General features: G+C 44.8%; 1 protein-coding gene across 1 annotated transcript in view; it reads left to right on the top strand.

Annotated features, from left to right (window-relative positions):
* Window positions 1-242: 242 nt before the first annotated feature.
* NWD2 (NACHT and WD repeat domain containing 2) overlaps window positions 243-11,433 on the top strand; it is a 205,096-nt gene continuing 193,905 nt past the window's right edge. The window contains exon 1 of the mRNA XM_033421638.2: window positions 243-395. Within this exon, the coding sequence (XP_033277529.2) occupies window positions 245-395 (151 nt within the window). The 5' untranslated portion in view covers window positions 243-244. The remainder of the gene's footprint in view (window positions 396-11,433) is intronic.

Below are 11,433 nucleotides of genomic sequence, written 5' to 3'. Positions count from 1 at the left end.
TGAGCCCTGGCAACAAGCGAAGGCTGACGCCCAGAGGGGCAGGAGGCGGCGGTGAGAGGGGCCCGAGGGTCCGTATGGCCGCTCTCCGCCGGCCGTTGGTGTGTGCCACGGAGCTCGCCCGCGTCGCCTCGGGCTCGGAGCGGCTCTGAGCCGCGCCGCCTGCGGGGATCGACCTAGCCGTTCCGCGGAGCCGCGGGCAGGAACCCGAGAAGAAGGAGTCGGCGGCTCTTCCTCTCTGAAGGCAATGTGGCCGGCCGGCGCGGGCACCAAGCTGCCCTGTCCCCGGGACTCTGCGCTCCGGCGGGCGGCTTTCTCTGGGAACCTCACCGCCCTGCCTTCTCACCTGATGCCAGCCGGCCGCAGCGTCCGGGTCTTCATCAGCGCCAACCCTGAAGGTAAGTCCTTTGCTTGCGCTTGTCCGTCTGTCCTTCTATCCGTCTACGCGGCGGAGCCAGAGAGAGTGCCATGGCACAGCCGGGCGCGCCGTGCGTCCCCGGCGCTCCCTTTCTCTAGCTAATACCGAGGCTGTCCTGAGCGCTTGGGACTTTAATTTGAATCACTTTTCTTCTTCCCTCGCTCATTCCTTCTGCCTGCTGACTTCCCCTGGGACACCCATTTCTCGCCCCCTGGGTTCTTTTCCCTTGGTCTGAGAAATGTCCGAGGTATTAACAGACGCTTCTGGAAGCTTCATCCTGCCACTCCCCACCCCCACCCCGTTTTTCTTTCCTTTAGCGGTTTCTTCTCCGAGGTTATCGTGAAACGTCCTCTCGCTCTCTCGGCTCCGCGGCAGATTCCTGAATGGGGGCTCCCTCCTCTGCCACTTGTTCAGGCCGAGGCGAAGTGAGAGCATGGGGTTCCCCGAGGCTTGCCTCTTGCCGGTGTGCTAGTGGGACCCTTTGTCTTGGGGAGCTAAGGAGACTCTTGTGAACCCAAGATCCGCAGAGATCGAGGGGAAACGCGCTGTGCGGTCCCGAAACAGGCTGACGCTGGTTTCCAGGTGGAGCGTTCAGGATGAGTTCATCTCTACAGTTGGGTCTTGGGCTAGATGGCCCCGGTCTAGAACTTGGCCTTCTCAGTCGTGTTCCAGCTAAAGGCTGAGGCCCTGGTAGCTGCTAAATGAAAACTTGTTGATTTATTGCATTCACAAACCACAGCGGCTGAGCTCCGGGGTGGTCAGTTTTCTCTCATCACTGCCTATCAATTCACAGTCCTGAACGTTAACTTTCATTCTCAGTAAGTGAAGAAAAAGTAGGATGCATTTGACTTGGCTTGGATAGAACTGTAAGAGTTGCTCTTTCCCAGAAAAATAAGTGTTTGGCCCTAAGATGAGTTTATAGGAGACTGAAATAGGCGTGTGAGATGGGAAACTTGCTACACTCTAACAAGCCTTGGTTCTGACAGAGAAGTAAAGGAAAAAAAGAAAGTTAACAGTCATATGGATAGAATCATCATTGCAAAACCCAAGGTTCTGGTTGCCTGTAAAAAGCATTCAGAGGACCTATAAAAAAGAGCTTTCTAAAACAATTACTGTTTCATAAAACGCTAGCAGAAATTTCAGGTACAGTTCACCTTATGACAAAGGGATTGGGAAAAGAATCAAATAGATAACCCACAGTGATTAGTATTAGAAGGGCTGTACACTTTTGAGGGAGGGTATGACTGTCCTCTTACCAATTTACAACTCTGTTTCACAGCAGTTAGTAATTAAGGAGGCTTTTTGAAAGCTGCAGTACATTCTTTAAAATTCCTTTCATCTGAACTATGTCTTACAGGATTTTTTACTTAAATCTGGATAAAGAAAACTGTGGGGCTATGCAGCATGTTGAAGGACCTAAGGAAGTTTGCAACTTAAGTTTTCGGTGTTGTTTTTAAAAATATTGATAAAACAGTATTTGAGAGAATTTAATTTTCCTGAGCTTAAAAAAAAACCTCATACGAAGTGTTAAGTGTGCTGATGTAAAACCAGTTAAGTCACACTTTTCTTTAAACAAGTTGTTTTTAAATACAGTGAAAAGTCTGCTAATATCATTAGTAGTTTATTTTTCTTTACATTTGTAATTTCTAGGATAAAAATCAGTGATAATGGATTTATATCAAGTTAGCTTAATATTGAATTAATATTCAAGATTAATGTCATTTTTCTTAAGCCAGTACATGTGATTGTATAAGTTTTCCCATTTCTTGAAATACAGTAGAAGCTTCAGCGTGTATTAACATTAGGACAGCAGACAAGAGAGGGGGTGAATCATGCCTTCTGGTCACTGAGCTGGGCAGCTTGAACATTGATCTTAAAAGCCCAGAAATGTGACTCTTACCTGAGAAATTGCAATAGGAGCAGGACTTCAACTTTTATCCCAAATGGAGAGCCGAGGGTATGTTAAATAGAAAAGACAGAGATAGGTATTTTCTTTAAGAGCCTGAACATGAAGCTTTGCGATCTCCGTAAATGCTCTGTCAGAGACAGCACTTTACCACCAGATCTTTATGGATATGACTCAGGAAGCAAATGGTTGTGTTTTGGTGCGATCCCGTATTAGATTGTTGGCCAATACTCAAGAGCCTCTCCGCTGTCAAATTAAGACAAAGAATTTTATCTCATGCTTTTCTTTACAAGCGGGAATCCAGTTTATGCTCTAAATAAAAGCTTCTCTGTGTTGAACTCATAGCAGTACTTTTAAGAATCCAGAAAGGATCTCCCTTAGATTGCTTTACAGAGCTTGTATGAAATTTCCCTATCAGTAATTAGGATAATACATGTTTTTAGAACATAGGTTAGCTCAGTCAGTAGTTCGGTTTTCGTTCTCAAACCCTGTGAGGATGGTAGACCAGAGGGTGTTCTCCCTATTTTACAGAGGAGAAAACTGAGGCACCAGGTTAAGCTCATCTAGCAGAATGAAACAAGCTGGAGCTCATCTAGCAGAACTCATCTAGCAGAATGAAACAAGCTGGAGCCTGCAGGGCCCTCAAAACATCTCTCTTGGTACTTAGGTTCATGCCTGATTTCTGTAAATGTCTTAACACCCATATGGTCAAGAAAGTCAGCTGGCTGTAGTCAACAATGCTGGCCTTCCTCTTGAAGCCTGACAGCCACAAGAAGCTGAGTAGCAGGAAGGAACCATAGCTGCCCTGACCCACTTTACCCCCATGAAAAGGTAGCCATAGGAGCATTCAGGGAAATGGCAGGATTTTCTGAACTCTGAAGGACACATTCCTATTCAAAAGCATATCTGCATCAGACCTGTCCCCACTGTGTGATAGACACTCAAGAAGAACCAGTGTGGGAGAGGAGTAACTGTCCCCCGTTCTCTTGCGTGGACGGACCTTGGACTTCATCTAGTCCCACCTCCCACCAACGTAGCAGTCCCATCTGTGGCATCTTTATTAATCCTTGGAATTTTTCCAGTCGTTTAACCACTGTCTCTCTGCCAGAATGGCACTTATACCTCCTTGGAACAGTGGTTCTAAAGCACATATAAATTTCTCCACTGTGATTAGCCTGAATTGAATTGTCCGTGAATATGCAGAGGAGAGGAGCCTGCACAGTTCTCTCCCTGTGACTGAAATTGGAGGGGCCTGTTAAATAGTATTCCTCTTCTGTGCTTCATTTCTTACCCAAGGCTCCTTTCCTTATAAGGACACATCTCATATTGGGGACTCTACTTTCATCATCTCATCTAAACCTGATTACCTCCCAAAGGCCCCACCTCCAAATATGATCACATTGGGAGTTAGGGCTTCAACATATGAACTGGGGGGGGGGGGCAAACACTCAATCCATAACATTCTGCCCCTGACCCTCCCACAAAATTCATGTCCTCCTAGCATGCCAAATACATTTATTGCATCCCAACAACTGCAGAAGCCTTGTCTTGTTGTAGTATCAGCTCTCAAGTCTGAAGCCCAAAGTCTCAGCTAAATAATATGTGGGTGAGACTCCAGATAGGACTCATCGTGAAGCAAAATTCCCCTCCAGCTGTGAAGCTGTTAGATAAGTTATAGGCTTCCAAGATACCATGAGGGGACAGGTGTAGGATAAAGTTTTTCATTCTGAAAGGAATGAGAAAACTGGGAAAATTAGAAGGAAGAAAAGGATGAAGGGTTCCAAGCAAATCCGAAACCTGACAAGACAAATGCCGTTAGATTTTAAGGCTCTAGAATAATCCTTTTTGATGTGATGCTTTGCCTTCTGGATGTGCTGGGGTGGCAGTCTCACCTTTATGGCTCTGCCGGGAGGGAATCACCCACCCAGGCTCCAGGAGGCCCTGCCCCCAAGTCTTTAGGCAGAGGCCACCTCCCCTGTTGAAGCCTCCCCCAACTTTGAAACCAAGGAGGCAGCCCTGATGACCTCTGAATCTTTGGGGTCATTCTTCCTTTGTCTTCAAGAACACATGTTCACAGGCAGTAGCCCTGTGTTTCCAGTCCTGTAGGGCCTAAGAGGTCTGACAGCCTTCCTTTCTGTCAACCTGTCTCCTCCAGTTCACACTGGCTGTGTTTCTGCTGGGCGGGGGGGTTAAGGGGGGACGGTCCATGCTTCACACATATACTCATTTCTTTACCAAATGGTTGTGTGACCACACCCTTACTGTTCTTTTCAGAACAATGTTTTTTGCAATATGGATAGGCAGAGAACTTTCAAGATCATCAAGTTCTGGTTCCTTTTTGCTTAACAGTTATTACTTCAATTCATCTCTTTCTCATTTTACTATAAAGAGTTAGGAGAAACCAAGCCAATCCTGCGATACTTTCTTTAGAAATCTCCTCAGCTGAACATCCAGTTTCATTGGTTCTAAATTCCACCTTCCACAAAACACTGTTCAGCCAGTTCTTTGCTACTTTATAAGTCACTTTGTCTCCATTGTCCAATAACATGTTTCTCATTTCTGAGAGTCACCAGAAGGCCTTTGTCGTCGATAGTCTGGTCATGATTGTTTATGTATTCTCTGAGAAGCCATCTCTCCAGCTCTCCTCTTTTCTTTCTGCGCTCTTACCAGAGTCTCCTTTAACGGTCCCTTCATGGCATTCTTGGCTTTTTCTAGCATGCACCTCAAAACGCTTCTAGCCTCTAGCCAGTTCCAGAACTGTTTCTACATTCTTAGATATTTGTTAGAGCAGCACCCAACTTCTTGGTACCAAAATCTGTCTTAATTTCCTAGGGTTGCCATAACAAATTACCATAGATTGGGCTTTAAACAACAGAAATCTATAGTCTTATGATTCTGGAGTCTAGAGCCTGAAATCAAGGTGTTAGCAGGGCTGTGCTCCCACTGAAGGCTCTAGGGAAGAAACTTTCTCTGCCTCTTCCTACTTTGATGCCAGTCCTTGACGTCTGTGGGCTTGTGGCTTTATCACTCCAGTCCCTGCCTCATCCTCATATGGGGGAGAGAGAACTCTTGTGTCTCTTCTTCTAAGGACAGTAGTCCCATCATGGGACCCTACCCTCATGACCTCATCTAAACCATTATCTCCCAAAGGCTTCACCCCAAAATACCATCACATTGTGGGGGGTTAGGACTTCAACATGTGAATTTGGGGGGATACAGTCCTTCAGTCCATAATAGGTAAAGTCTAAACCTGAAAAAAGACCAAATATTTCCTTTATAACTAATAAAAGCTGAAGCAGGCCAGTACTCCTTATCTGTGATCCCATGGGCCAGATGCGATTTTGCAATTCCACATTTTTTTAGATTTAGGGGGAAAATGGTGCATATGCTGTTTATTATTATTATTATTATTTTTTTTTTTTGTGGTATGCGGGCCTCTCACTGCTGTGGCCTCTCCCGCCGCGGAGCACAGGCTCCGGACGCGCAGGCCCAGCGGCCACGGCCCATGGGCCCAGCCGCTCCGCGGCACGCAGGATCCTCCCGTACCGGGACACGAACCCGCGTCCCCCGCATCGGCAGGCGGACTCCCAACCACTGCGCCACCAGGGAAGCCCTATTATTATTAATATCTGATAACCAGATATGAATATGTTTATAAGAAAACATGACTGAGTGCTGTACTGTAGAACTTTCTGCAATGCTGAGGGTCTTTATCTGCATTATTCTGTGTGAGAGCACTATTTACATATGGCGGTTGAGCTTTTGAAATGTGGCTAGTATGACTAAGAATATGAATTTTTAATACTTCACAGTAATTGACTTAAATTTAAATAGACTCATGTGACTATTGGCTGTTGTATTGGACACATAGCTCTAAGTGGGGTAATAAGGACTGTAAGTGGCGTCATGTCCATCAAGGTCAGGTTTTGCCACCATCGACTGAGGTCACTTCAGGTTTTGCTGCCAGATGAATTGGGGAAAAAATTTGTTTTCAACACTGGGGGGATTTTGTATTGCAGGTAAGGGCTGTGGCTCTTTACTGGGGAATGTGGCTTTTAACTTGAGGCAAGTGGGTTTCCCAGTACTGAACCTCAGAATTGCACAGACTTACCCTCCCCATCACTATCAGCAGTGGACAAAGTCCAGACCCCTCCCCATGGACAGAGTTGAGCCCTCTAAAATTTAAGATACAGAGGAGCTGAGAAGAATGACAGGTTTACTTACAAGAGAGAAAGAAGGGGCTGGGCTGTTTGTGCTCAGATTTTCCTTCCAAATGCATCCATCAGATAAAGACACTTGTCCCCTGAGGAATAAGTGCCGGCCCTGTCCACGGCTACTAGTAGATCCCTCTGTGTGTCAGGAGACATCTGGAGTGGAGAGAAAGATACCTCCAATGCCTCTTTTGTTTGTTTCCCATCCCCTCACCACCACCCCACACACAGATTTATGCACTGGTCATCTTTGAAGATTGTGCACTTTTGTCTACAATGTTAATGATTGGATGCTGAGTCCATTCCCACTTAGACTTTTTACTTTACTCGTCTTTGCCTCTTCCCTGACTCTCTTCTCCATTCCTTTGGAGTCTTGGTGGGAAAGCTTATTCTCCAACTGGCAGAAGCCGCAGTAACAAGAGAGAGATAATCCCTACAGTTGCTGCATCCAATGGCCATTGGCTTTAGCTTGTGCTCCCAGACAAGAGGCAGAACGATGTGTGTCAAGAAATTCGCAAGAAGCCTATGAATATTCTTTACCATGGTTCTTCTTACCTTTCCTACAATGCTAATATCCAGGCTCCTTATTTTTTCATTGTTTTTAATGAGTCATTAGAAAAAATAGTTAAGCACAAGAAGCATTTATATACTCTTCTGATGCTGCAAGAATATCTTTCAAAGTTGAGAGTCTTAAAGGAAAATATCGTGAACAGCTCTTTTATGATAAATGCACACAGGACATTTATAATAAATGAATTATAAAATTTTAGTGGTTGAGTCTTCAAGTCCTTCAGCAAACATTATTCAGGCAGGAGAGAATACTAGATACAAGTACAGACTTGAGAGCCAAACTAGCCAGGTTTGACGACTCCTCAGTCCACCGTGTAATGCAGTGATTTCTTAAGCAAGTTGTTTAACTTATTTGTTCTCAATTTCATAATCTCTAAAAGAAGACAGTAGTACCTGCCTCACAGGGTTATTGAGTAGATTAAATAAGCTAATAGACGTAAAGCACTTAGAACAGTGCTGGACACTTATTAAACATTGCTTGCTATTATTATCCTTATCATCTTTATTAGTTTCCACTGTGATCCAGACACTGCAGGTATGGATATGCGGAGAGGAACAAGGCATTTCATGCCCTCAAGGGAATGCCGTCTGTGAAGCTATCAGAACTCAGTAGTAAAAATAAAAGCCGTTCCAGATACTGTAGGAAACAGTGTAAGGGTTGAAGGAGTGAAAGTCAGGGGCACCATTAGGCATTTAGGTCCCATTGCCAAAGCTGTCACCCAGAGGGCAGGAAAATGTAGAAGCCACTGCCAGGATCACAGCTGCCGCTGGGGACTGGGTAGCTGGCTGGCTTCTACAAGCACGCGCTGAACCCGAGCATCAACCACAGCTGGTGGCAGAAGAACCTCCCTGGTTCCCCTTGCCCTCCAGATCTCACACAGATTGTCCATCTGGCAGAACGGGATTGCATTCGGTCCCTGGCCACAAGTACGACTAGGACCCTCCAGGCTTCCAGCCCCTCCATCACAAGGGAGAGAATGAAAGAAGTGCTATCGGATGTTCAACCCCAAGAAACAGTATCTGGCCCGGGGTGGGAGGGAAGGCATATTCACTCATTCACTTATTCAACCACTCCATATGGGTGCTGTTCTGTGCTTAGAATACAACAGTAACAAAACAGGCCGGGTCTCTGCTCTCACAGAGTTTACGTGAATCATAAATTATATGTGATGGGCACTGAGCTAAAATATGAGCAGAGCGTTAAAGAGACAATGAGGGTGAGCACGCCAGCTTGGGGCTGAGGATGCGGGGTTGGGAGGGCCCCCCAGAGGAAGGAGTGGAGAGCCAGGATGTAGAAACTGTTCTCTACAGTAATGGAATATGAGGCAAAGAGATGGCGAGATCTCTACAGGGAATAGAGAGGGATCACCTTGATTATTCAACGAAGAGCTTTTATCCTTTTGAATAAGAGGGGTGCTGATGTCTTGAGGTGATGGTATCGTTTGTCCCTTGAAAGTGGCTCATTTAGAATGACATTTAAGAAAGCGTGACTTGGACCATAGAGGTACTCTGTGTCCAAATAGATCGTGACTTGATGGTTTCATAAATCATCTACTGATCTTTAAAAATTCTTGTTACACCATAGCAATGGTGCATTTGCCATTTTAAAGGGCGTCTGCGAGTTTGTATTTTGTTTCAGTTGTCTGTTACTGTGTATCAACTTGCCCCCAAACGCAATGACTTAAACCAGTGATTTACTGGTTTACACATTTCTCACTCCTGTGTCTGGCTCCTCTGTGCTCCTCCATGAGGGCTCCCTCGCTCCAGCTTATTCTCATCATTCAGCATTCATTGTAGGGGATTGGCTTCCCCAGAGAAAGGAAGTGCAATCTGCTGGGCCTCTTCAGGCCTGGCCTCCGAAGTCCCAAGATGTCACTTTCCCTGCCCCTGCGTCCTATCTATGTGAGTCATTAAGGTGAGCCTAGAGTCACAGGGAGGGGAAGGAGACCCCATCTCGTGATGTGGGGTGAGGCATGTGCATGCAGGGAGGGGAGGATTTCATGGTGGCCAACTATGAAAGCTACTGAAAGTCCCAGTTATATCGTGTGGTTTCTTTGGCTTGGCTTTGTCCTAATTCGATTAAATGAGATAACACGTGAAAATGTAGTAAACTGATAGCCTGACACATAGCAAGTCCTCAACAAGTGTTACTAATCAGAATAGTTGCTGTTGTGATGATGATGAGTTGTTGAGGCTTGACAGTGACTCTGTAAACTGTACCCTCCTAGATCCCCCCGAATTCCGAACTGAGGGAAAAAAGACCAAAGAGTTTGCAGATAGGAGATCAAATTATCACCATTTTTGCTGACAAAGGTAACACCAGAGGATGCTTTCGGGCTTCCTAGCACTAAACATCGGAATGAGACAGTCTTCTGCCCCCACACTGGCAGTGGGGCTGGGGAGGGTGAGGGACGGAGGGCCTGCTCCACAGAATGGGAGTCTGGAGCGGGGAGCACAGCCACGCTCTCTGTGGACAGACGGGTCACTTCCCCAGGGAGAGGGGTGAGCAGGTGGGTGGAGCTTGCCTGGTTTATTCTTCCCACATTTTCCAGTCAAACAAGTCACCTTTAACCTCCCACCCGATTCTGGAGAGGGTAAGCGGGGCAGTAAAGAGAGTCCAGGAGTCTTCCGCTCCAGAAGCGCTTCTCTTCCCTAGCACGAATATTCACTTATTTCGACTTTAGCATTTGTACACGGTGGAAGCCTTCAGTTACCCAGGATCATTTAAATCAGATCATCTAGTTTGACATACCCCAAATTATATCCCAGTGAAATATCTTAATACAAAGAAGAGGAGACAGTGAGCTATAGGGTGTTACATACCTTATATATAAAAGCAGAAATTCCATGCAAATATCCGTATCAGAATACTTTTGTAAGGTAAGTGCTTAGCAGGGCTTTGGGAAAAGTCGCTTTATCTCTCCAGAAATAATTTGTCTTAAACCGCTAGGTTTTGGGGTACATTGATATGCTGCAATATACAACTAAAAAGGACAAACTCACAAACACCTTTTAAGATGGCAAATGATGGAATTCCTACACAGTAACAGGCACTCATCTACAAAGCAGTCGAGTTTGATAAAGAAAGCGGACTGTTCTTTTCAACTCAGGAAATTCTTTTAAGTCTCGTTCTTCATGGTCGTGTGATTTAAATAAAAGTAAAACTTGTAGTAGATGGCTCACAAGGATTCATAGGTGCTGAGTTATGTACGATCTAAAAGAAAATGATATTAACTTAAAGATTCCTTTGTATAACTTCTTCAGAGCTTAGTTTCCTTCATATTTTTTGCTGTAATTAAACAGAATTCATTCTACAAATTAACATATGTTGGCTGTTGTATAATTAGAAAAAGATTTGTGTGATACTAAGTTACTGAAAGGTTAAAAAACTGCAGCTTTGGATGCAATTCAAAGGGAATAATACCCACTTCCAATTAAATACTTCCTTGAAATCTCATTTTCAATCCAGAATATTTCAAAGACTTTGACGTGGGGGTACACTCAAAACAGAGAGCAAAGCCTAGATGTCAGGTGTCTTATTCCAAGAGTGATTCCAAGTGCAGAATCTAACTCAGAAATGAAATCACAGAATTGAAAGGGTATCCTTCATAATGCTGAATCTGATCCGTTATGTATAGTATCATTCAGAGATATTCTTGCCCCGAATATATTTTCTTTAGATTTTATTCTAAGCATCAGCTGCACTATTGGTTAGATGGGCATTGTATACACCAAACTCCTAACTGATTGGTGTGGAGAGTTACAAAGGAAGTAAGAGACACATGCTGCTGCCTTTATTTTTTAGACTCATCCATCTAGGAGGCAGGACCAACACAGCTGCCAAAAATATCAATGCAAACACTGGCTGTGAGAGGGATGTTTGTGCGCAAAGGTCAATTGGAATAATTGGAATCAAACTGTCATATCTGATATCCCAGTCAGGCATGAACTGGTCAAGTTTTGTTAAAAGGGAAAGACCAAGATGCATCAAAGCTAAGAGAGAGCCCTCTCTACCGCAGTGGAGTGGCCAGCGGGGAAACTGGTCCAGCTGCAGGTGATGAGAAGCAGTCTCTCTGCTGAGACCACTGAAGAGAAGACATGAAAATAAAAGCTCCCTCTTAAGCCCAGGGTCACTCTCTTCGGAAGCCCAAATAATCTATGTAGAGAATCCACTGTAATAACAGAAAAAGGAATATGCAGGAAAAGTGTAAGACCTTCCCACCTCTGAGAAGCTACCGTTGGTAGGTATGTATATGCAAACTTGTGGGGGATGATTGCATTCATAAAATAGGAATTTCACAATTTAACAAAATCACTCCGAACTAGTAAAT

Source organism: Orcinus orca, chromosome 4 (genome assembly GCF_937001465.1).
Source record: "Orcinus orca chromosome 4, mOrcOrc1.1, whole genome shotgun sequence".
NCBI lineage: Eukaryota > Metazoa > Chordata > Mammalia > Artiodactyla > Delphinidae > Orcinus > Orcinus orca.
This window is presented reverse-complemented; position numbering and strand designations above follow the sequence as displayed.